Source organism: Neodiprion lecontei, chromosome 4 (genome assembly GCF_021901455.1).
Source record: "Neodiprion lecontei isolate iyNeoLeco1 chromosome 4, iyNeoLeco1.1, whole genome shotgun sequence".
Lineage (NCBI taxonomy): Eukaryota > Metazoa > Arthropoda > Insecta > Hymenoptera > Diprionidae > Neodiprion > Neodiprion lecontei.
This window is the reverse complement of record NC_060263.1, coordinates 5,951,562-5,979,487: the sequence shown is the minus strand read 5'-3', so window position 1 is coordinate 5,979,487 and position 27,926 is coordinate 5,951,562. Positions and strand designations below refer to the sequence as shown.

The following is a 27,926-nucleotide window of genomic DNA, read 5'->3' as shown; positions in this document are numbered from 1 at the left end:
AGAGTTAAAGACGCGTTTAATTCGTTGCTCGTCGTTTCTCGGGCAGCAAAGATCATTATTCACGTGATCTTATTTAAATTTTTAGAAAAAAAAAAAAATGTGGTACGCGTTATAATTTGCAATCAGAATTACAATACGCGTATATCTATGTATTAAGCGCCAATTTAAAATTTTCTATTCATATTGGATCGTTTCTTAAAATTATTATATATACATCGAATAGCATGAACTGAAAATCATTTTCAAAGTTGAGAAATATTTTTCAATGTGCACGAATTGCTTGGGCTTTTTTTTTTTGCCTAGGAATCAAAACGCTCTTTACAATATTTTTCGAAGGCAGGATAAAAATACACGTGTCGGGATAATTACTAAACAATTAGAAGCTGTTTCGCGAAAGAGACTAAATTTTGAAGCAGCAACGGGAAAATCTAGTGTAAACGAGCTCATTATAAACGCGTGCAATATAATTATAATATTCCTTCGGCACAAAGCGAAACTTTCACCGGTCTTTGAAGGTGTAGAAGAATAGTTGACAAATACGGTGTTCCTTTATAGACTTCAAAAGTAACCACGTGTATATAATTATCGCACTTTGCTACACCTTGAATATGTATATATTTATATACATATTTTAGTTGTATTCTTATACAATTGAAGAGGTAGAGAATCTTTAATTATATAGTCTACGCGTAGAAGATGTAAAAAGCGTTGATATAACACGTGACAAAGATATTTTTTTGTAGAAAGAATTGAGGTTTTAAGCTTTTAATTTTCAGCGTGAAACTTTGAAAAAATTGTAAAAAAGCAGCTCTGTATTGCGTGAAATTTTAATCCCGGGTTTCCTAAATTCACAGACAGTAAAAATAAAAAGGAAAGTATTAAGCAAAGAAAATTTTTGATTCGTTATTATTTCGAGAAAGAAAATTGTTTCTACCTTTTATGTTACTCCCTGCATGCATGTATTATGTATATGTATACAAAGAAATAAATCGTGGCTTATCAATTGCGTTGCTGAAATAAAATGTTGCAGTTTTTGCATTTGTACATTGTATGAACAAAATTCGGCAACCGCGAATATAACATAGACTAGAAGTTTCTGAATGGCTGCAATTAACACCTCGGACGAGATATTACGTAGAATATTTAACGAGACGAGTCCGACGGGCAACGGGAGGAATAAAAAAAAAAATCAAACTTCGGAGATAAAAAGAAGCCGGAATACAATATAATGCATAACGAACCGCACGCGAGTTTCCCCGATGATAATTAGTGACGTCGATGTGCCGCGAAAGAGGATGAAACGCGTTTCGAACCTCGGAGGGAGAACTTGATAATAACAGCGAAGAAATATAAAACAAACATCCGAAAGAGAGAAACGAAGCACTTTCAACATTAAAGAGCTACGCGAGGCGGGGGCTTCAATCTGTGGAAAACGGGGTGCCGAGAATAGGGGTGGAATTGCTGGAGTGACGGCCGTGACACCCCAGCTTTTTTCATCCGAATCCTTCGGCACTCCGAGGATAAAAGCACAGGATGCGTATCGCGTATCGCGACTTTCCGATGTTGACAAAAAGGAAACGCCATCGCGTTAATATTTGATACGACCATCGATATTTCATCGTGTAAAAAAGCCGACGGAATATTTTCATTCTTCATCCTCCCGCCCGGCGAGTAGTCTTGGATTTTTATTTTTTCCTTTTTTTTTTTTCTCTCACTCTTTTCAATTATGCGAAACAAGCAGTAAAATATTAAGAGTTCTGCATACAGATCCCGATACCGACGTCTTACCGACATTTCAGCCACTTCACACCTCAGACACAAACCCTTTTTTTCGATTAAGGTTAATCCCCACTCCGGTCAACTTTATCGATCGTCGGAAAAAGCGGTTTGCGTCTGAGCTGTAAAGTGGATAAAAACGTCGGTATCGCGATCTGTACGCAGTACTCTTCTTATTACACTACCGAAATAACATCATTCGCTTGATTCAACCGATCAGTGCTTCGTTCCTATGAAGTTTACACGTGAATTTAACGAATTCGAGTAATTTGTTTGACGTTTGCTGGATCTAGGTAGCCAAAGTTTTTTCTTTCAATTTTATAACCAATAATTTGTGACCATATTATACAGTTGAAATAAAAGTGCGTCATACAGCGGATTTTTTTGATTTACTTTATTTTATTTTTCTATATTTGTGCGATATTAAAATTCCAAGTGCCGTTGAAGAAATTGTACAAAAAAATCTACGCATCGTCTCGAGTAGTTGGAAATGAAAGAGAAAAAAAAAAAACAAACCCACCCACACAATGCAATAATATTAGAATTGTGCATAATTCTACGTAGAATGAAGATCTTTGTGAGCGAAAAAAAAAGTGAAGATATGTAAAGATGGTACAAAAATAACGAATAAATAACACAAAGATTAACAAGTGAAAGGAAAATGCTTGCTGAATTATTGCTCTATGATCGCCTCATGCGTGCAAATCTATATTCTCTAATGATATGTAACGTTCAGCAAAAATGATCAGCCATTAATTACTCACAATGTATTATGTATTATACAATTATATAACAAACAATCTAAAACACACGTTCTACGATGTCTCGTTATGTATATAAGTATACGTGTAAATACGTTATAGATAAAGCTAATAGCCGTATAATCATCATCTATCGATGCATATTACGGGAATAATGAATAATCTGCAGAGTATCGTAACGTTTATTGTGTTGTGTGTGTCAATGATTTTCATTATCGCCTGTACAGAGGTTACGTTATTTTTTTTCTCCCTCTAATTTTCGTTTCGTATTACGCCAAGTTGTCGTACAAATTAATTATCCGCCTGTAATGAATTGATTAGGAAGAAAAAAAAAAAAAAAAAAAAACCCGTCACCGCAATTTTACCAACGATATTGAATAATTACTCATCGGAATATCGTGTTTTTTTTTCCATATCGTACGCGTTTTTGATGCTGAATCATATACCGCTTATGTTATTATATTATACGACGATAATATAATATGTATGTAAACATTGTGCTTCGTTGTATGATTATTATTATATATATATAGATGAATATGTAAATGTATATACATATGCAATATATCTCTGTACTTTTGGCGAGAGTATGTCAATACTTTTTTCGTACAATAACTATATAAATTACACATTTTTATACACAAGACGTATACTGTATGCACATTTATTAACTTCGGTCATCCTTTGTACAACCAATTTTATACCTTTCCCACGTGTTTCGAGCGTAGTGACGTCCAACAGCTATGCACAATCAGTACCTATATAGCTTAGCCTTTACAATTTATCTGCTCTTTATCCGTAGTATTTAATTATAAAGATCTTCCAACGGACCTACAAATATTACAAGACGAACTTTCACGATAACGAAAGAATGTGTTGAACGAGCGTTTAAACTGTATCGGCAAACTTGTCGATATCATCGAACGCACGTTTCATAAATACGATAACAATAATAATAACAATATGTAATAATAATAATAATAACGTATAATAAAATGAAAAAATTTTCAACAATTCGTAACACATATATAGATATATATCTATCAATATTAATGAACGACATCGATCAAACTGCTAATAATTATTTATATAATATTTATGTAATATATATATACATATATATATAATGTAATATATGACACGTCCAACGTACAGCCGGCGGCACGCAGCATTCCTAAAAGTGTTGCAAGAAACGAAGGAAAAAACTTTAAAAAAAAAAAAATATATACATATATATACAAAAAACAAAAACAAAAGAAGGTAAACGAAAATGAAAAAGGAAATCGTTGTTAATCACCACCTTGAAACCGTCATAGGTCCAGGAGCCTAACTTCAATACACAGGTTTGTACGTCGTATGGAAAGAACTCAACGTCAATCGAGCAGGACGATTTATAAACTGCCGGTGGCTGCCATACAACCAGTCCAGTATAGTAGACGATTGCCTTGGTCATCAGGGTCACCTCGTAGTTTCCGTCGGCGCTGGAATCACCGAAGAAAGAACGCGGCGTGACCCTTGGGAATAATCCTGAAACGTCCTCGGAGAAGATGGTCTGCCACCGTTTCTATGGTGTAACGTATCATTTTTATTACGGATCAAGGGATAAACTTGATGTGAGATCGTTTTTAACCGGATCGATTTCTCGCTTCGTCGATATCTGATTTATGGAAGGTGCTTGTTTTTTTTTTTTTTTCTCCACGATTCAAATCCCGTACAGTTTGTAGATAATTTTGAAAACTCGGGAGATGGAAATTGTAATTACAAAGCGAGTAACTCAAGTTTGGTGCTCGTGTGATATATATTGTAACTTTGAGTACTCGGAGTAGTTTCTCGCACAATTAGTTGATAAGTTTGCACGAGCCGCGCTTAGTCTTCGTAAGTTTGAACACGACTATGCAAGACGATAATCATCGGATGATCGGTTTTCAGTACCGTATTTAACGAAGCTGAGAACTCAACGGGGGGACGAGAAATTTTCAAAATTATAGAAGCGAATCGACGTCTGTTAAATCGGTGGCAGTCCTTCAAATCACGTTATATTTGCTATTCGCTGGTAATTTCGTTGCTCCTTCGACTGCATGTTGAACATCGCGTGTAACGTGAGATTGAAATTGTACATTAAAAAACGTCCAAGATTTTTGCAAACTTCGAAAACTACTTCTTTTTGACAATTTAATATGCTTTTCTACATATTTCAGGCCATTGCAGTAAGCATTTTCAGCCTATTTTGTACATCTTTTAAACAACCATCGAAACGTCTTACCGCATCTTATTTCATGAATGAGTCAGACGGGCAATTTTATAGCACAGGTCTAATCAGCGTCTGTATTTATCAGCGTCTCAAATCAGCTGAAAAAACCGCCTGAATTTATGCAATTCGGAATTAACGTTACGGAAATGTAATTTTAGTTACCAAAAATTGGACGGATTTGTGACTCGTGTTTTTTGTGTTGCATAAATGCAGGCGGATTTACTTTACCTTGTATTTTGCCCACGTGACAATTTCACGAAACAACTCGGGGTAAGCATCGCGAAACGTTTAGAATTATCGAAAGTAATCCTTTTCAAACAAAATCTTGCTTCTTCGACTTGTATTTACGAAAACGCAGATTTTACGCCGGGAAGTTAGGAGCTGATAAGAAAAGACTAAACAATTTGTAAACGTTTCCCGATGAACTTTATAGTTGTAAATTTGCCAGAACGATGAAGTTAAAGGAGCAGCGAATTTCCGTGGAAAAATCTGTCGAAAAATGAAAGTTCAAATCACACGGCCTGTACATGTATACCTGTGAGTAGGTTATGTTTTTTTTTTTCATGTTTTTTTGTTTTCCCAAAATTGAACAAATACACGATACGTATACATGTACACGGTATCAGACGTACATAATGTAATACACAACACAGATACAGACAAATCGATAATACACAAAATATACATATACATATATATATATATAATATATATGTAAAAGGTGGCGGAGCACAGGTTGGTGGTTGTTGAAGAATTGGCTGTCGTGGTTTAAAGATGCGGGCTGATAAATCGTAGAATAAATCAATCAGTCAATCGGCTTATCATCTACCATGCGGAATTTACCTTGAAGCCGTCATAGGTCCACGACCCAAACTTGAGGACGCAGGTCTGCTCGTCGAAGGGGAAATACTCGACGTCAATTTCGCAGGATGACTTATATATGGCGGGCGGCTTCCACTCGACCAGACCCTGGTGATAGATCGTCGCCTTCGTGGCTAGCGTCACCTCGAAGTTACCGTCCGCGCTGCGATCGAGGACATTAGTGGTTCTGGGCGCTGCGGCGGGCGTGCGCATTTTTTTACTTTCAATGATTTTCATCTATCAACATCCTCCGATCTCTAATAATCCTATCACATGAAATCCTACTATCCTCGTCTAGCTTTGTATCCCTGATGTTTTCCGTCAAACTTTTCGCTGAACGCCTGCAGTCATGGCAACCAGGGCTACATTTTCAATGCGCAGTGATACAACGTGCCACATCGGTTGCCAATCCGCCGGCGTTCAGCGGCGTAAACGCCTGCGGGCAGGCAACCGAGGCTACATTTTCAATACGACGCTATACGACGTGTAGCATCGGTTGCCTCTCTGCCGGCGTTCAGCGGCGAGTTTTACAGAAAACCTTCTGTATACACCTGGATGTAAAAAAAAACTGAATGGTAAAGGCGGCTAAATTCTTGTAGTTGTATGTGAAACTGATGAACATTTATGACGACACCAAATAAAGGTATAACATTCAATTTGGAGAAAATTTTTCTTCATTTCATCCTTGAATGATATATTTTCACCAACTTGTTCGGACTGATTTGGCAGAATGACGCAATTTCATTAATTCAAGTCGAGATTTACTTTCCAACGGGTTTATTATATTATACAACTGAAATTCATTAGCCTTTAACCTTTCGTTTTTTTCTAATTTGGTACGTACAACCCTATCCAGTTTGTTTAAAAATCTTTTTACTCATTTTCTTTTACATCTTCTGCTCTTCCAATCCTAATTTTTTTATTTCAGACTTAATTCTCTCTGTTTTATATTGTTGTTTACACAGTCCACTCAAACTTCCCACTTCAAGCGTATCCCCAATCTTTCTCGAGCTGATGTATCAACCATAATTTTAATCAACAGCGCAGTTGTCATGTTTCTTACGCTCTGAAAACATCATAATTTATATCACGTGCGTACAATACGTCCAAAATGTATTGATTTAGTTATTAATTAATCTTTTCCGTTTCATCTTTCTGTACATAATTCAGTTCAAATATTAATAAAAAATTTCGTCATTCCTCTACGGAGAAACTTAATTGGATTGCCCTAGATTAAACTTAATGAAGTTTTCTATAAACCCCATAAAACCGGAAGAGTAAATTTGTCGACGATAATACGTTCGTCAAAATTTTCTCAAACGACGATCACTTTTCGGAAAAATTCAGCTCCAATCGATAGAATGCAGATGAACTAGAAATTTCATAAGACAGTGTCGAATAGTTTAGACATCAACTCTGTCCAAGTAATCATTAGGAGATTTCATTTGCCAAAAAAGTGATCGAAACAACGAGTAAATATTCTGTGTAAAATGATTTGATGATCACGGCTTAGTCTGTATCTTTCAGGATATAACGAGAGGCCGATAAGATCGGTATCAAAGGGTCGAAATTTGTTCGATCGAAGGAGGCGCACGTTTCTCGACGAATTTGTCCCGTCGTTTGTGGTTCCCTAATCGGGTTAATCTGACGACGTTGCCGCGAGGGGTAGAAAATACCGGATAAGGGATACGTGGGCATGTATCGAGGGCAAGTTTCGGCGAGAATTCGAGCCGATCGCGTCTTACCGAACGGTTATTCCCGCCTCGGTTAATCCCCTGGGAACGCGGAGAAGTCCCGTGCCCGTGTTCTTCGTCCTCGACAAACCAGCCGCGTCTAATCCCTCATACCTCGCAGGATTCGAGGGCCCTCCTCTCCTCCTACTTTCCTCCCCTCGCGGAGAGTTTCGAAATAAATTGCCCAGCCCTGAGCAAGCAAGCCGTGGATTCAATACCGAAATTCGGTTAAATATTTGCACGGCGGAACGTAGAGTTTATTTGAAAATTTGTACATTTTCCTCATCATCGTTATCGCGTGCATGTAACGCGAGTTTGTACGAAGGGAGAGATAATTCCCAGATATAATTATAAACGGGGTTCATTTTATGCTCAGGGTTATTGTTATTTCAAGTTCAAAAATACGAGGTCAAGTGTTGGTCGTATTTTTTTTTCATCAATTGGGTTATCGATAATATATCGATTTTCTCACTCATCGAGTTTAAATAATCACGAGCTTTCAAAATTTTCGGTAAGTAAACAAGCCGTAAAAACAGTTTTTTTCTCGATACTTTTCGTCATCCTGAAAATGGATCGAAGACTGTCGGTCTGTCCGACAAACTTACGCGCGATGATCCGAAGAAACGTCCGATTCAAAAATTTGAAACTTACAGAACTTGGCAGTTAAATGAAAAAGTTTTGAAAGCATGTTAGAAAATAAAATGTCTGAAACGCAATAAGTTTATAAATTAAAAAAAAAAAAAGTAAATATACGAATTGGGAAAAACATGACCGTTTATTTGGAATAAAATTAAAAGTCGATTTATTTCCGGTACAAACGTAAGTTCAAATCAAACGAGACATGGCAATTTTTCGTGCCCATCATTTCGTTTTGAAACCCTGTAAGTTTCAAATCTTCACGTCCAGCCGTTTCGAGTTCATCGCGGGAATTTTTTTGAGAGACCGATATTTGTTTGAAAAGCTGTTTTTCGGATTCCGGAGATTAGAAAACGTGAATAAAACGAATATTTTTCACACGAACAATCGAGCTAAGCTGTGCCTCTTTGTTCGCAAATTTTTTAAGCAAGTTTTTAAAATTACTTCCTTGTTCGAAACAAGGGCAGAGGAAGTATTCGAGGGTGAAAACAGTGAACTTGGGTAATGGTTTCCATCTTCTCCGACCCGCCGCACGTTTTTCGGTCTCCATCCAATTACGTATTATATACCTACCCTAGTAGTCAATAGGGGAATTTCCCCAGCGATACACTCGCGACCCATATTCTCTTATTTCGCAGTCGCCGTTCCTCCCACGCCACTCGCAAATATAAAACTAAAGAAAACGTCTGGCTGAGGGAAAACCGTATGTAGGTAATTTTAATAATCTTGGCCAGAATTTAAAGTGTTTCTAGAATACGCGAAACGGGAAGAAAATTCTCACTTTTCAATTTATTTCCAATTTCAGAAATGATATTTCTACTCGCTTCGCATTGTTTAATCAAGATATTATTCATCTTTTTTTTTTTCACATTCTTCGTTTTTTTTCCATGTCCTAGTTTGAAGGTTCAGAGTTAATTCTGTGTTTGAATCTATAATTTACAAATTATTGTTTGAAACGATTGTTTTGATAAATTATGAGTTTATTGATTAATACTTTATCAAGATCTTGAAAACAATCTATTTTTGATATTTGGGAGCACTCGCGTCGAGCAAAATATTCGTTTCAGCTAACAAGGTGAGCTAAAATTCGTTCAATTGTGAACAAATGGTTGAAATTATTGTAAAGAATGAAAATCATGAGTCGCTTTGAATTGTTTTGTTCTGACTGATGAAATATTATTTTCCAATTTACCAAAGCTGTTAAATTGCTGACAGTAATGGCTCGTCAAATGTCGAATCTCGTGCCGTAGGATGTGCAACGCAATTATTAGTTCGAAACGAAATTCATTGCTTCAATTTCAGATTCGACCACATTATAACGTCTGCATGTATCACCGACATATACATATGTACATCTGCATATACCACGTTCCTTGTTTATTCACGTGATCCGTGAGATAGTAGGTGAAAAAAAAAAAAATAAATAAATAAATAAAAAAGAGAACGAAAGATTAATCGATTGAATTCTTATTACACTCTGAAATGTAATCGAACAAATTCATTATTTATGAAAGAGGAAAGTGAATTGTACTCAGAAAATTTTTTGCCAACACTGTGGAGAAAATCAACAGAGAATATTATACCCTCAAAGTATTTGAAAAGTTTTCTCAGGGGTTGGACGATATTAGGTTTTCGGCTGATATTATCTAAACGGCTGAGCGAAGGAAAATATTGTTAAACTTTCGTCCGTGTCTTATTAAGTTATAGGTATATCTATAGGTATATATATAGGTATATTTATATCTTTATAAAGCGGCGGATTTTTGCGGTCAAATATTATAAGCCTGCAATCGAGGTTTGAAAATGTTTTTGAGTTGAGTGAAAAAACATGTAAATCGATTTTTGTATCCAATTTTTTTTTTTTTTTTTTCATTTTGTTTCAAGTCAACGTTTCTTTTGTTTTTTTTTTTTTATTCGCATCGCGGGACAAAACGGGAGAGTGAAAACCGCGATATGATCGAGGGTGAAAATTAAACGTTGCCGATGGAAAAGAGGCGTGCACAATATCGAGGCGTGAGAGATTCGTCGCTTCACGATGACGCCGGAAATTGTATATCGAATTCTTTCTGGCAGCTATATCAACTGAATATTCAATTTCCTTGCGGTTGAATTAATTCTGAAAATCTTCACAGCCTCCGCTTTCGTGGCCTTAACGTTACGACCAAACAACTCGCTTCGTTTTTTACCTAAATATTCAAAGACTCGTCTACTTCACTCGCTATTAACAATTAATCTGTAAATAGTTGTGAATAACATTTAACTAATCTCGCCGATATTTCCCAAAAATGGAATTTCAACTTACACAGTTCAACTTGAAGTCCAATTATCTCGAATTTGTAACGTTTCTTTTTTTCTGCAATCATTCTTTCCATAACGAATATCAACAAGGACTCAGATTTTTTCCTCCAACTGTTGTTGGCAAATTTCTTGTGTTTGGTTTTATTTTTTTTTTTTTTTTTTTTTAGCACAGGAAGTTAAATTTGATTATTTGATGAAATTTTCCGCACCATTGGAATATTTTTTTCCACAACTTTAACAATTGTATTTTATTTTTATTTTTTTCAACCGAAAGACGATACATATATACAGGGTGGGCCAAAAGAAGAACGGGAACGATTTTAAACGTGAATAAAATCCAAGCGTATCGACCGATTTTCGATGACAGAATTTTCACTTTGAAGCGCGCGTTTTGATTTCAGTTTTACAAGAAACGTTTCGTATCGTGAAAATAAAATCTCGGAGAATTTGTAAAAACACCAGAATTATTCTTAGAATCACAATTTCAGGAAAAAAATAAAAAGAAAAATGACTTGAACTTTCTTTAATATTAATTTTCTTCAATCTCACAGCGATTTTGATCAAAACCTGTTGTATCTGAACAAACGATACAGAATTTTTCAGAATTTAAAACACGAAACGAAAGATTCGTTCTTTTACTTTCTAGAAAAAAAAAAAAAAATTTCCGAAAGTCGGTTAACACGTTCAGATTTTATTCACGTTTGAAATCGGTCTCGTTTTTTTTTTATTTATATATTTATTTATTTTTTTTTGAGCCACCCTGTATATATACGTAATGGCGACGGAGCTTGGGACCGAAAAAATCTTTTCCTCAACGTTTTAAAGGCTACCAATTTATTTACAAAACTCGACTCCGAAGAAAGTAGCCGCAGTGCACAATCTCTGCGATTCGATGATAAAGAAAAAAAACTTCCCCAGTTCCATTGACAACCGTCAATTAATTTACCCTTTCAAACTCCACGGGGGACGGAAAAAATCATTTGACGAAACAACTCGAATGAGGTACGCAGTGAAAGGAGGCCGCTATGTTGATAATCTTAGGACTTGGACCGACCCCGGATATTCAAATTGTAAAGGCGACTTTCTTCTTGACATCCGGATCGCCGAGTGATCCTCCACTTTGATACTCATTAATAATTTATGACGTAAACCAATTACATTATTCAACGAAATCCGTTTCATTCCGAGAGGAAATTTCTACCGTTGCGCGGATTACTTCAAAGTGCTTCACTATTTTCATTGTTTTACGTAACCGATAAACAAGTAACCAACAATATCGATCGACACAAATACTAGAAACTGTAAAAATATTCGTCAATTAAAATTCAATCAACAGTTATTACGGCGATCCCAAGAATTGAAATTACGATGCAAAATCGATCGTGCAAATTCGTTTTACCACCACGGATGAAAAATCGATGCAAAAGTGGTAAGAAACGCGAGTAAATGAATTGAAAGAAGAAAAAAAGAAAAAAAAAAAAAAAACAACATTTATGTGTAAAAGTAAAGAAACTGATGAGAAAAAAACGAACAAAAATTGAAAAACACACACACACACAATCGTTTGAAAGAAAACTGGCGGACAAACAATAGTAAAAATAAAATCTAAATACCACCCTCTCAAAGTACAAAGGCGAGCGAAAAAGTACCGCTGATTTAGCACCGAGTGCACTCCGGTTCTCTGGATACAATAGCGAATGGTTATATCCCTGACCGCTTTTCCCGCTTTCGTCCCCCGCCACCAAGTTTCCGTTAACACTTCTTTTTCCAGCATCCCATCGTCGCCTGCACTCCACCTCGTCTTCATCTTCGGCCAAAAAAACTCGCAAGCCTTTTCACTATTAAACCTTGACATTATTTTCCTTAGGTGAGAAACTCGACCGCATTTCGATACTCTTGAAGGTCTTTCGCGCGGCTTGAAACTTGGACTTGAAGTTTGATTTGATTTTATTTATTTATTTTTTTTTTTTTTTATTTCTACAACCGTCAATCGTTTTTAAACCGGATTTACCAGTATAAGGTCAGTGTTGTGTAACTATGCTGCAAAATTTTGAATGATTCTAGGCATGCATGTATCGAAAAATATAGTTCTAGGTAGAGAATGAAAATTAGTTTTCTACCTGTTACCGGAAAGTTTGTTATCCGTTGCTATTCTTTCTCATTACGATCACTGTTGTTAGATTTTCTTGCAGCTGTTACGAAAATTTAATGCTCGTACAACGATAAATTCACGTTAAAGCCTAGTTTGACTAAAAAAGTAGAGTAAACCGAACAAACTGATTTTCCGTTGCAATAACCAAAAAAGAATCGACAGTAGCGCAAAATGTTTACGCGTACTTCGTTTTTCGTAATCCCAACAATATTCAAAACAGTTTTTTCAACGATACCTGTTTTACTCAATTTTTCTAGTTACTATGCCAAATGAAATTTTGAAAAAGATTACATCAATTTAGTGAGCACAGCATGATAACTGATGTAAAATCATCCCATAATTTCGTGTATTATAATTATTGGGAGTTCATTCGACAGTGAAAAAAAAAAGCTGCGTGTTATTGCTAGGAAAATTTGGGCCGTCATAGTTATTAAAAGATTATCATAAAATTGAATTTCTTGTAACAACGGTTTTGAATATTATTGGAATTACAAGAAAGTATCGTACAAGCAACACATTTAGTTCGACTATAATTGTCGATACTAAATTTTCTGACGATTGAGACGTTGAATTTATTTGTTCAGTTGATTGACCAAATATTTTTACGCAAACAATGCATTGACGCTAATTTATTTCCACACCAGCATTCAATTATCGAAATGGTTGCGAGAAATTGAATATATAATCAAAAAGAAACGGACATTTATCTCAAAGTGCGCAGCTTTTTGGGATCGGTGAAAAAAAAATGAATAAACGTCCTACCACCTTGTCAAGCTCAAGTGTAACACGAGGATCCTTTGAACGGGTCTTCCCGCAGGACATGATGAACGTGTATTATAAGTCGTGAAAATTATCCTGGAGCTGCGAGTACAGAGAAATGAGGGAGCAAAGAACGTGCGGCATTCAATCATGCCGGTGAAAATAATGCGCAGCCCGTCTCGCGGTGGGAATTTCCATTTTCCTTATGAGCGTTCAAAATTACAGCAGTTTCCGTTTTCCATACCCGCGAAATTAATCGCGGAAGTTTAAAATGTATTTCGGAAATAACTCGCGAAATCTCTGACCCAGAAAATTTAGTTTACGGTACATGATGTATTCTGAACTACAAAGTATCGTGCATTTGTTATTGTTTTCACACAGTTAAAAATTGATTTTCGACGAAGAAAAGCAGGGTGTTTAATTTTCTTTCAAGTATATCGAAACTTGGGCATTAAATTGAAAAATGTTTCGGACAAAAGTGGTTGTTTATGAAAGGGGACATCAGGCGAGGATTCCAATTTTTGGGTCCGTGTCCTCTGCTGGCCCCATTGAGGCCCAACTTTTTTTCTTTTTTTTTTCTGTTTCCTATTTTTTTATTACGTTTTCTTATTTCTCATTGAAAATCGAGTGAGTGTGTCTCGTGGTCATTCTTTGGTTTTCGGCTTCGAACGGGCCCAAAACGTTATTATACGAAGTTTTCTCGCGAAAGAAGTGTCAATGCGTGAATCATTGAGAGGAATTTAAAAATGAGAACGAGTTCCACGATGAACAGAATCGTTCAACATTGTAAAGTGTTTAAGCTGTCGTTTCCATTCTTCATAACTTCGAATAACGTTTTGGGTCTGTTCGAAAACGAAACCCGGAAAAACGACTTGGAGTAAAAGTTATCGACTTTTCAATGATAAATCTGCAAGTGTAATAAAAAAATAGGAGGTTTCATTTTAAAAACAAAAGTTGGGCCTTAATGGGCCTAGCAGAGGCCTGGGACCCAAAAACTGGGATGCTCGTACGATGTTCCGTTTCATATACGACTTTTGTTAAAAAAAATTGCTCAATTTAATGCTTAGTTTTTGATATATTTTCAATCGGGATACCCCATATATTGCACATGAAAGCTCACAATGAGCGAGTTATAAAATCGAATTTGTTATTCGATTCCCGTTATTATACCGCATTGATATTCCATCGGGATTTTCCGCATGCAACTGCAGGGAATTGAGAGGAAATAGAGAAAGTTTCGACCAGCGTTATTCCGAACACTGCGGCATCATCATTTCGCCATTGTCCTCGACAGCACAATAAGAGCTGCAACGCGACCCATTCGCTCAATAGAGAATATACCCTATAATAAGCGATGAGAAATACCCGTTCACCAAAAATTTCGCACGTTATGCGAAATCGCAAAATTACATCGCGAATTATCCACGAACGTTAATTCCACCCTGTTTCGTCGATTGCGCATGAAAAGCGCCACACATAAATAATAAAAAACGTGCATATAACGTCTTGCAAAGAAAAGTATACAAAAACTATGAAAGATAGCAGCGATGCTAATCTTAAAACAATGTACGCGATTAGATAGTCAAATTTTTTTTACCGTGCCAAAATGAACAAGATGTTGCAGAAAAAAAGAGAAAAATAAAATACAAGAAAAAAAAAGAAAAAAGAAAGGAAAAACAAAAAAAAAAAACAAAAACAGCTCGTGAAAATTGAATTCTTCCCGTGCACTTTGCGCGTTACACAATTATCAGGCAAGTGTCCCGAGCCTTGGTGCCGTTTTAGATACGGAAGTATCGGTGGAAAATTCTCCCGAGTAAATATCGTCGAGGGCAACGTCACTCAGGCAGTTTGGAATGTCAAAGCTTTGGGACGAAGCCAAGCGCAGCGTTGAGGCCTGGTAAATCAGACCGCAAGGTTCGCCACCCTCGTCGCAAAATCCACCTGCAACCCCGATTTCGACGGACCACAAACTCTGCACGTCCTCGATTAACTGCAGCGATCTGTTGGCCAATTTCAATCCGATCAAAAATGAGTCGTATTTTTATCCTAGTTATTATTGATATTCGGGCGGGGTCGAAACTCCGAATTTGAAATGTTCCGAAAGCGCCAAATTTAGAATTTTTTTTTTTTTTTTTGTGGCCAAAGCTGAAGTAAAAGAATCAAACTTTGACGAAACGTCAAAGTTTCGAATGTCATGAAACCCGCCGATCAAAGTTGGGTAAGTGTAAAATTCAGAAAATGTGAAAATGAGAAAATTTGAACATCGTAAGCATCGAAATTCTGAGTAATCGAAGATTTTCAGTTCTGTGAATTTCTGGCTTGGTGAAATTTCACCGCTTTCATCTTTATTAGTCTTGGTTTATCGATATTTTTACATTCGAAATCCTGCCCGTTCCGATTTTTGGTTTTTCTCATTTTTCAAACCCACTTGTCGACTAAACTACGCACTGTGAGTATATTTTATTTTTTCGGAACTTTGCTCTGTCGTAACTTAAATTTTCGGAATCTCGCATTTCGGAACTTTGAGACATCGGCTTTACGAACAGTCGAAACTTTGTCGTTTCGTTAAAGTTTGATTTCTTTACTCCAAGTTTTGGAAGGAAATAATTTTCAAAATAATTTTACTCGAGCGTTTTTCACCCGATTCTGAGGTATTTCGCTAGAAAACTGTTTTTCCGACATTTGTCTATTTCTCTCCTATCCTTTCCTTCAACCTACTTGGATTTGCTAATCGCAGTGATACTGGGGGCGAAAATGCAGTCCAAGTTTTTGTCGGGAGTCGCTGTTATTTCTTCAGAATGCAAAGCACAGTCCTCACAGTTTTCGCACAGCATTGTGCAGTCGTCGAGAGCCTGAAGCGACTCTGTAAACCTCGCTTTGACTTGATTTAATCCCGCCGAACAGTCCGCTTCCAGGCTCAGTATCTTCCGCTTGTAAAAGTCCGAAACACTCGGTGACGTTGCCCGGAAAATGCAGCTCGACTCAACCGAGTCCAGATTCCGATGCAGTTTAAAGTATCTTCCATCATCCTGCAGCTCCTGAGAATCGATCCGTCGATTATTGATCCTTACAAGTATTTTCAAAACTTTTCCCAATTACAACGTGAAATTTTTTCGTTCCCTTTTTGATTCAAGGCCTGATCGAGGAATCGATGCAAAATAAAATTCGAAGCAGGGTTTAAAAATTGACCAAAATTGCATAATTTTCAATACATTACAACTATACGTTTTTTTTTTTTTTTTTTGCCCGTCAGATTGAAGGTTTTTCTTTTTTATGTTTTACACGAGATCGAGAAACTCGTTGAAGTTGAATGCGAAAATTGAGAAAATTTATCGCAAGTACTGTGAATTTTCGAACTTCTACAGCTGTTCGGAAAACAAAGTCCGAAAGAAAAGAAATAATTGACTCACTTCTGATTGCGAGTGGATTAAATTCGGTGGCTGCAGCTGATATCCAAAATAGTTTCGAATAGCTTGGTAATCGTGGAACTTTGAATACGAAGAGAGATCTGAATGGAAGTGTACACGTAATTAGAGTACGAGAAGAACAATTAAAGGGTGATAATTATGCGACAAGTTGAGCGAGTGTTTTCTCGGTTAATCGATACATTTGAATCGGGATTCGAGAAACAAAATCTGTAATACTGAATTACGTACAAAAGCTTATTTTCAAATTGATACACAGTTGAGGAAAAGATGAAACCAAATTGGAAAAATGGTAAAAACTGACCTTGAACCGGAGGGGGACGAATTTTCGAACGAACGGAAACCACGTGACGAATAGTATTATCGATTTCCTGTTGGAGATTTTTTCTCTCGTCTTGAAGCGCGCGTCGAAGATTTTTCAAAATTTCGCGGAGGTTAGAAATTCGAGAGGTTAAAACCGCGACGGAATCTTCGTCCGATGATGCAGCCGTCGGGTTTTCGTCGGCAGGCCGCAACATCGCCGAAAAAATTTTTTTCACAGGTTTTCTTCTCCTCAGGTTCTGTGCATTTCGCGCTTTTGAGAGTTCTCCGCGAAACGCGTGAAATAGCGTAAAGAGAGAAGAGGAAAGAAAAAAGAAAAAAAATGTCAGTATGTATCGGAATTCCGGATGAAGTTGCAGCCGAGTATCTTATCTTCTTTTATTTTGTACATATTATTTTTTTTCTTTTCGCAGCTTTTCCGGTACGTCAAGGTCATGTTTTACTCCTAACTTTACCGACCGAGCAAACTCACCCTTTTCTATCTCTATATGAAATAAACGGACGAACGGAAAGGGTTCAAATTTAAACGGTGTATCGCTCTTTTCTAGCGGAATTCAGAAAAGTTACCGATATTCCGAGAATCGTAAGAAAAATGTGTAATTTTTTGACACGCGTTACTATTTTTATATGTCCCATATTTCAGGGGCCAAAAAGTGCGTAGCTGAGATAATTTGCACAATTACGGAATTGAGTACCTGAATTCCGTTACAAAAAACCGATGCACCGTCGAAATTTGAACCCTTTCTTATCGTTTGTTTAGTTGATATAGGAAGAAAAAGGGCAAGTTTGCTCGGTCGGTAAAGGTAGGAGTACTTCATGACCTTGATGACACGTTTTTTTCTCAATAACGATTGACTGGTAAATTTTGTTACTACGGAATTTTTGATGTACCCTAATTTTGTATTAAAAAATTTTTAAATTACATATCCTGTGCAATTTTCCGAAATTTGAAAATGGTCCCAGATTTTTATTTTAATTAGTTAGCGAACATTTTTTTTCCAATCTTCGGTCCTTGTTCACTCACTGGATGAAACTTCAAAATTCAAAATTTTAAATCACGTTGTATGACAAAACGCGTGTGAATCTGAATTTCAAACCGTGAAAATTTTAACTTCAACTGTAATCCGTGTGAAAAAATTTCAAAGTATTTCGAATAAGTCTACGTGCAGCAGACGAAAAAAAACGTTTTTCGTGTCGGAAGTAGAATCTGGTCGGAACTGATGATGAAGTATTGCGTAAGAAACGATTTTCTAATCAACGTTCACAACAAGTAGGAATAAAAGATGCGAATATTGATTCAAAAAACGACGAAACTTTCTTCAGCATTCTGCAACTAACCGCCTGACATTTAATTCGGATTGATGACGACAAGAGCAGAATGCAAAGAAGTTTCAGCCTGCATCAAGGATCCTGCATAACCGGGATAATATCTCGGTAATAGCCTTCATTACATACACACACCGTGAAAACTTTTTGCATCCATTAACGAGACTTAAGGCTATTCACCGTGAAATTAGACCGCGGTAATCGCGTCAGTATTATAACGTACGATAGGTTTATCACGTTCAAATTGCAGCAATTTGCTTCACGTGTCTTCTTCAGGCTGTGCAGACGAGAAAAGGTAAATCAAAATCTTGACGTCGCATGAACATTTATCGTTCGACTCTGTTTTCTGAATGAAATCAAGGTTGAAAAAGAAAAATATTTGAATTATCCGTAGTGTTTTGAAACTTTTCGAATCCTTGATCCTGTTCCAAGAATTTTTCTTTTCACTCTTTTCAAAAATTCGAATTTTGGGATCACTCATTTCTTTTATCTCGCTATTTCTTCTTTTCCTCAAACTTCATTCTCTGAAAGGAATTTCAAAATTTGCTGTCGTTGAAAGAATGAGGGAAGAAGAAAAACCAGAGGTGTAATTAGAATCAGAAAATTTCGGTAATTATTACCGACTCATTGATAAACTAATCATCTGTAGGGACGTGTTGGAAATATTTGAAAAAAGGGCTGCGTTGCGTGAACAGATTTTTGGATCTGATCAACGTAAAAACGAAACAATAGTATGTGTTCAAAAAGGATAATCGAGGTACGAAAGGAAATCAAAGATTCATATTTTAATCTCCCCCGAAATTGCAGTCTGATCGCTACAGTGAATTACGTTTGACGTTCTGTCTAAGCGAGGATATAGTGATGAATGAAATGATTGATGTGCGATGATACGAATTCGCAGCACAAGGTTTAGCGGCTGTCATTCGCAAGCGGAGATTTTATATTTATCAACATTCGTTGCGTGGTGATTGCGGGAAATTTAATTAAAAAATACGGATGTCATTGCAGACGTGAAATGACTGTGCAATAAAATATTAAATCTTTGAATCTCACAAGCAAAAATTATTTTCCATCTAGGATTATTAATCGCAAAATTGATCGACAATCAAACTTGAGAGGTCAAAAAAAATTTCATAAAACTTGAACACGATAGCTGCAAAAAGATTACACCTCAAAAACATGTGAATTATTAGAACCGAGAAAAGGTTGACAATTTTGCTCAAGAATTATATAATTTAAAGTGATATTGATGATTTTACGTAAATGATTATCGGTATCCTCTGATTTTGCAGTTGAAATAAAAAATTCTTTGATTATTATATCACTTCCAAGTTACAAGTATTTGAACTTTGATCCAAAAATTCTACAATTTAAAAATTCTCTCACTAAAGAGCGATTTTGACCAGTTGATCGCAGACTTTTGAATATACCTAATCGACAAAAATCAATGTTCAATCTTTTCGAAGAAACGAAAAAGAATCCTGAAACATTTCGCAGTCTATGAAAAATGTGTGAAAATTATAGAGGGACAGAAATTTATCTTCCAAACTTTTTCTAATATTTCGAAAATAATGAGATAAATTTTTTCAACGAAGATCGTCAAAGTGTTGAAAAATTTGGCAAAACAAATGGTTGAATCAAGCGCAAAGTTCGGTTCTTCGAAATGAAGTATAAAAAAAAGATCTTAAAACGATGAGTGTAAAAAATTGAATGCTTAAGAATTTTTCGAATTTCTTTTGAAAGGTAGAACTTTGAGACGAAGGTAAACGAATGCGCGTGTATATTTGGGTAACTCGGTTGAATCGGTTCGGTAAAAATAATTTCACAAAAGTTGATAAATTTGCGTGTCTTTCGAATATTTATTACACGAAAAACTTGCAAAAAAATAAATGATACTAAAACTTGGTTGATTTAGCAGGGAACGTTCCACATTCATAAATGAGTGAAAATATATTCCCCCCCCATCTTGGAAAATCGTCAAGACGATTCAGCGATATTCGAGTCGTTCGTTTCGCCTTAAGACGAGGGGTTTTATCTTCAACCGTCTTATATAACGTGGCGTAGACCGACTGCTAGCTGGCGTGTATAAAAATATGTAAAGGAATGACGAGCTGAGATACAGAGCCGTAAAACGGCGTGTAGAGATTGCGAATCGATAGTCCATAAGGGTATAAATGCGCTTCGGGATTATCGATACAGCTGTGAAAATGGCCGGCGGTATTTGACGGGCGCATTTCGGTCGGCTTGAAGCGAGGCGTCTCGATATCGATTTCGTATTTGTACCAAGTTTTATCGCCGTCCCCCATCACGTACGTGTCGCCTTCCTAAGACAGACTGGAAATTTCTAACGTAGTTTAACGCGGCGATGGAAAATTCGTTGAAAGAATAAAATACACAGAGTTTTTGAAATTCAAGCCACAGGCTCGACGCCGAAAATTGATGCAAGCCCTCTTTTGGATTCACTCAAGTTTTTTTTTTTTTTTTTTTTTTTTTTTCTTCAACGGGGTATTTCAGTCGCTGATATCGACGCTAGGCGGTGAGTACGAATGACGTCTGCGATATCGACACGTGCATCATATTTCAATCGAAATATTAAAGATGTGTAAAGTTTCCATGCAAGCTGTCAGTCGGATTGAGACTCGAGATATCGAATACTTGTTCAGGGAAAAATTATCTGTTTTACAAGTTTCTAAAAGAAGCTTGATCTGTGAAAATCGCGGGCATCGTTTTATTGAAAAATTTCATTTTTCCTCAATAAACAGTCGCATTTAAGGACTTTCTAAATCACGGTCTCACTTTTTGTGGCTTTGTACATTTTTTTTTTTTGTCTCATATTTTGACCGTACGGCGTACGCTTTGCGAAGAATATCCTGAAATTATTGCTGAGAGATTATAATGTTCGGAAAACACATGGATCAAAATTGCTCCGTAATGAAACCGGTCTAGAAATGTTTTAAGTGAAAAGTAGTGTGTTGAGAATTTTCTCAAAAATTTTCAAACCATTCAAACGATGTTTGAAGTTGAACAAAAAATGGAAAAAAAGTCGGTCGATTACGGGGGTGGTCTCGAAATGTTCGAAACAGAAAATACAGTTTTTGAGAATTTTAATAAAGAACCTTTCAATATCGTTTGAAATATTTATAAATAATAGATCAGTTGACTAAAAAAATCGGGAAAAATTCAGGATACTGTTTCAGAGTTTGGACGTTTGTAGAAAATTTTTTAAACTCAATAGTTTTCAAGAGAATATATACCGTAATAAATTATCCGATAAAGTTTGATACACCGAAAACTTTTTCAAAAGAATAAAAATGTTCACGACATTGAAATTCGACTTTAACTCTTGTTAACTCTCTCTCTCTCTCTTTCTCTTTCTCGTTTTCTTAGCGAAAGGAAAAAAGAAAAGCTCGTACAACCGTAGGTATAAAAGTGAAAAGACCGGGGCAAATAAATCGTCTCATTTGGTGGCGCAAGGAAGTTCGCGTCACCGAAGAACGGCGATGTTGGAAACGAAAAGAGAAGAGGGTAAACAGCTAATGGGCCGACCTCGGATCTGGAAGGTAGAAAAGTGGCGAGCTACTAACGGTGACCGAGGCTGCAGAGGCATCTTCGATTCGTCGTGGCAAAGTATATAAGGAGAAGGTTGACGTGGCGAGAAGTGCGGGGAAATAAGCGATATTCAATGGAACGCTCGCCTGGGTTCGAGAAATTTCATCCAGTGAAAGGAAACTCAAGAAACGAGACGCGAGAAAATAAACTACGCTTGACAAAAATCACCAAAATTCCAGCTACTTAGTGTAAAGAATTTTTTACCGCACAAATAGAAGTAAAATATTCTAATGTAGGAAAAAAAGAAATTTTCGTTTTTTCTTTTATCTCAGAACGATCGGCGAACTTTACGTTGTGATTTTATTTGTTTAATTCACTGTAAACAACAAACGTCAAATATATTTATAAACAGGTAAACAACATACGGGTTGAACCGCAAATTTTCGACCGTTTAATTACGTATAATTAATCAAGGGGTGAAATTATTACACCATCGAATCAAACTTAACAAACAGAATACACATCTGACAGTAATTATGGTTAACGTATCAGCTGGAGAATATTTGTCGCTTGTTATGTGGCAGTTGATGTTCATTTGGGATTAAAATTTTTCCTGCATTCGTAACAGTTTTTAATTATCGCTTCCGTTTACTTATGTCTATTTAAACAGCTGTTCTTTTTATCATCATTGTTACTTTCTATTTATGTTTATTCGTTTTATAATACGATTATAATTTTCGAAGATTTTTACTCGCCGCCGCAGCGCCCATTTCTCATGCGATATAAAGATGATCTATCGACCCTACTACAGTACAGGTAATATATATATATATACTTAATGTCTTATACATAGTGATATAAACCGACACGTCTTTGCACGCATCGATGCGAGTAGGTATAATATTTTACAACTAAACAATGCGATAAAACGCTGAATCGAAACAGTCTGCGTACATCTATGATATTTCATTTCACTTTTTAATCGTGCGTTTATCGCACAAGTTTGCAAGAGACTTAAATCAGCTTATTATTACACATACTGCATTTTAATCGCATCAGCTGTTGCGTGTGAAATCGGTGATGTTATGTATTATAATTATAATGATACACAGTAATTTGCGAAAAAATTTTAACGAAGCGTGTACCGCGTAACGCTACTCTAAACCGCGTATGCGTATCCATGTGTAGAGACGAACGTGTGTGTTTGTTTTAATTTACACACATACATATGTATACGCATAAATACGGATAGTTTCCAAAATCCATACCGCACAATTTCCAATTTTCCAACATCATACGCTTGGATTGTGAAAACGAGCAGAGCTATTTCGACCATGATGAACGGATATAATATTCGTAACGATTGAACGCTTCGGCAATCGCCGAATGTTTCCGAAAAACGATTTCAACGATCGAGAGGCGAATGGGAGAAGAATTTTAAAACGCAAGCAAGAAAATAAATAGATAAATAAATAAAAAATTTGAAATTTGTTTCCTCGTGTTTGATGAAGACGAAATTAGGAAAATAGATGAGATTGCGAATAATCGACGTCCGTTCATCGGTCAGATTTTGGGGCCTCATGCGGTGCCCGGTTAGGCGTAATTTTTGAACACAACGAATATCACGCATTAAGCATCGACTTACTTGTTGTAGAGAACAATGTCAGGCCGCCATATGTGATCCGAGGGAACGTGCAGCATGTGAACGCCGCCGTATTCCTTCGGCTCCCATCGAAGTTTGTAGTCGTACCATGACTTGAAACAGAAGAGAGTAAGAACACACCTCAGAAAAATCGTATGGCGGTAAAGTTTAACGACAAATGAGCAAAAGCAAATATATACACACCCGTGTTGATTTTATGTTGAATCATTTTCACGAGACATTTTTCCCTCATATTCTATATTGATCAACTGATTGAAGTACCTACGTTTATGACGAATTCCATGCGACCTCAACCAACGGCTGACCTTTACCATTTTTGATTTTGTTTAAAAAAATTTCTGCATTGTTCCAACTCTGAATCGGTAGCCTGAATTTTTCCAGATTTTTTAGTCGACTTCTCAATTATTTATAAATAATTAAAATGATCTTGAAAGTACCTTCTTTAAAATTCTCAAAAAATTCTGAGAAGCTGTATTTTTTTGTTTTGAATATTTCTAGACGAGACCCATAGTGGGTCGAATTTTTTCCATTTTTTTTTTTTTTTTCATAGCACATTGAATTTTTTTGTTCAACTTAAAATATTGTTTGAACGGTCTGAAAATTGGCGCGAAAACTCTCGAAACTTCTACTTTTCATTTAAAACATTTCCAGACTGTTTCCATTATGGACCGATTTCGATCCATTTTTTTTTTTTTTGAGCATTCAACTTCATAATGAAACCGGTTTAGATATGTTCCAAGTGAAAGACAGAAATTTTGAGAAGTTTCTGGATATTTTCAGACCGCTTAAACGATGTTTTAGTTGGTCAAAAAGTTTAATGGTGCGAAGAGATATTTAAAAAATCGGTCCATTATGGGTCCAGTCTTGAAATGTTTGGAAAAGAAAACGCAGGTTTTAGCAGAATTTTTTGAGACTTTTCAAAAAGGTTCTTCTCAAAATCAATCAGTATTTATAAATAATTAAATGAATTAAAAATCTGGCAAAACTCAGGGTGCTGTTTCAAAGCTGGGACAATTGCAGAAAAACATTTCAACATAATCAGAAATGGTGAGGGTCAGACGTTGGTTGGGTTCGCGTAGAAATTCCCCTTAGGTATACATAAATTTCCATAAGCTAAGAAATGCGGCGTAGCATGATTAGGCTTATGGTTGTAGCTTGAATAGCTATTATTGAACAGTGTATCAACATATTGAGGAAAAAGTATTAATATCGGTCACAGTATTCCGAGTAACTGATCAATGAGGAAAATATCTGACCCATCGTAGCAGCAGTCCTTTGGTATTATGATTATATTTTTAAAACCCTCATTCAAAAATCAACCAGATTTATCACTATTTGTTAATTTCGCAAAAAGAAAAGCGTTGGAATAGTATTGGGGAAAGTGTCTGTTGGTGATTTTGACATATCTTGACGCGTTTCGTAACCAGTTGCACTCGGTTAGTCTAGAATTGAGGAATCTGAAATTTTGAAGACGCGAAACCGATTACGCTGTACAAGATGAAAATTCTTCGTTTCCAACCAGATTCGACTCCTTGTTATTCATTGCGCGGTAAACTGCAGTTCTTTTAATGAAGTGCAAACAAGTGCGTACGATAATTTTCAATCAATCGTGTTTGTCAGTTACAGTTTAGCCAGTGTATTACGATACTCGGAATTGATAAGATGTATGCCAAAGTTCAACAATGTCATCGTCTCTCAAGCCTTAAATACCAAGAGTGGAATACGTGTAGGCAGTACTTCTGCCGTTAGCCCGAGTAGTGGAATGATCGCGAGTCGAAATGCCAACGTCAAGTGCCATTCTGCCGCTCCATTTGCTTTGTCAGCTAATTGCTTCGAATTCGAACTCTGGCGTTTTCAACATCGGTAAGACTGAAACTGCGCCTTTTCACTCACACGCGTAAATTATGTGTTCGCTTTTTCTATTGGCAGCATCGGCTGGAAGTCAGACGTCGGTTCAGATCGCCAACCGATTGTCAGCCAATCTTCTGCAGGGCTACATTCCTCATCCCGACATCGGCTTCGCGTTCTAAATTCACGATGAAAAAGTGACGTGGCAGCGAGCGAGACGGCGATGCATCGGCGAAGGTGCCGATTTGGTGTCGATTAATTCCGCAGCCAAATCCGAGCGCGTTTCCAACCAGAGAATATTGAGAGATCGCCATATGCACGTTGGAGTTTTGCGTAAGCCTGATAAAAAACAATGGACCAATGTTCGAACAGGTAATGTCCTTGGACCTGGGTCCCTTTCCCTGTGTGATAACTGTGATTCATTAATTCAATTTCTTTCCGGCGATTCAGGGATGATCCAGCAGACTTTACCCCTAGGGCGCCAAACGAACCGTTGGGTAAATCGGACTGCGCGTCAATGTTAGCAGATAGTAACAGACTGGGGAATTGGAATTGCGATATTCGGACGACTTACATGTGTGAGATCCCAATCAACGGGTGATCTCGCGAAGTGTAGAATTCGGCGCCCGCAGCCAAAAGCATGTCCGATTTTCGAAGACGCAAACCAACGCCTCGACGATGCTTGAAAATGATGCTGCGGTGAGGACTCGTTGGACTTCTTCATTTTCGTCATCGTGTATTCAAAAGATGTACAACGAATCTTTCTGTGTATCGAATAAACTGTAACATTCTATCAAATTCCAATAGTATCCTTCAGTAATGTATAGGTCAGACATTCAATCTCAGGATGGTTAGCGGATGAATCACCTTTGGTTCTGTACAATTCCGTCAATCAGTTTCCCGAATGAATCATTGACGACGTTAAGGACCCCTGCGTTACATGTAACTCGAAATACCTTGCTATTCAACAACTGTGCCACTCGCTTCGACTCGTTCAGCAAAATCGACTCGTCCTTGAACGGTCGTTTTCAGGCAGTGGAACAGGTTTCATGGGTCCACAATCACCTTCACGTTGCTCTTGCAGAAATATTACAGTCGCGTGTAATGCTTTGATTTTCTAAACGCTCCTCTTCCGCGTGACGTGTATTGTACACGTAAGTACATCGAAGCACCTGACTCCCGGATTTTCAACTTTTATAACACGAGTTCCCATACCGCACAAGGCTCTGAAAGTGGGCGAAAATTTCTCCTCGCGAATTGTAGACGTGGCGGTTCGGGATGTCCAGTCGTAGACTAGCCTTCATCACTCAAATCCGAGAAGGATTCGATGCCATAATCCATCTCCACCGTGATTTTGCTCAATTTCTACATCAAAATGCGTTACATACCAGCATCATGGCAGCCATGCAGTCTGCGAAATCGAAAAAGCGGATGGTGAGGTTGCAGGGCATGTGGCAGTAAAGGACAGGCTCGAACCCATCGATCATTCGTTTTCGTAATTTGGATACCAGTTCTACGACGATGCCGGCTTCCGCCGGTTCAAGAATGATAGAATATCATAATCGGATGAAAAATGCCAGAGTCGAGGGGTCACTCACTAGGCAAAAAATGGCGTACACTAATTACTTACAATTACACAGATCACAAATTTATGAAAGTGATTACAGGGCTTACAGACTTATAACAAAGATCACAGAGATTACAGATATTACCTGAGATTAGATAGAGACTTGAAAAAGATATCAGAGAATAAATGAGATTACACTAACCTGTGTACACCGTATTACAACAATGGTTAACCCCTCGACCACATTCTAGTCATTTTGAACGATCCGACTGTCAAACTATTTTTCAAATTGTTGACGTCTTTGTTTGTATGTTATTCAAATTTGCTGAGCGTAATTTCTTTGACGTAATACAGAAATGCTGATCCATTGGTGTTCGCTATTACTGGAGAAATTAAATATGACATTGCCGTGTATTCTTCAAACGGTTTTGTCTCCTTGCTTAAGACTTTTGATGGAAAGACGTTACGGCCGATTCATCCTTAAGGCAATTAGCGTTTCACTGCTCCTCCTGTCTCTTAACGTCGACGAGTTTCTTCGATGAAATATAAACGGCAATGAAGTTATTGTTTTGGTATCACAATACGCACTTACGCTCAGGTATACATTATTCATCATCGCTACATACTCTTGACGCAGTTTCTGAACTTTAGTGAATTATTCATCCGGTGTTATAGATATAATGTATACAAAGTTGGCAGTATTACCCCGATGCCGACGTGTTCTCTTGAACAACTGCACACATCATGAATTCATTCGAAGCGAAAACGCGACCTTTATGCATTTGAATCCGTAGCGAGCATCTAAAGGTGGGTGTATGATATATTTACGTATTGCGGCTGAAATTGAAATCCTTTCTACGCGATATCGTACTTGAATCTTGACGTTGTACCAGCTTACGTATACAGTAATGAACCAAATCGTGACATTGATAAGCGATCAAGACTTGTCGATAATCCGAACGAATATTAACTGATGACTGAACGCCCGGAGTTCCGTCAA

General features: G+C 37.0%; 1 protein-coding gene across 6 annotated transcripts in view; it reads right to left on the bottom strand.

Annotated features, from left to right (window-relative positions):
* Positions 1–27,926, bottom strand: part of LOC107227896 (acetylcholine receptor subunit alpha-like) — a 138,110-nt gene that overhangs the window by 61,977 nt on the left and 48,207 nt on the right. For 2 of the 6 annotated variants that reach the window (XM_046736926.1, XM_046736928.1), the window contains exons 3-4: positions 23,494–23,603; positions 5,632–5,812 (exon numbers count right to left, since the gene is read on the bottom strand). In XM_046736926.1, coding sequence (XP_046592882.1) covers positions 5,632–5,812; positions 23,494–23,603 — 291 coding nt within the window. Of the gene's footprint in view, positions 1–3,837; positions 4,019–5,631; positions 5,844–23,493; positions 23,606–27,926 lie in introns of those variants that run through there. The other 4 variants (XM_046736927.1, XM_046736929.1, XM_046736931.1 and 1 more) reach the window with 3 other exon arrangements.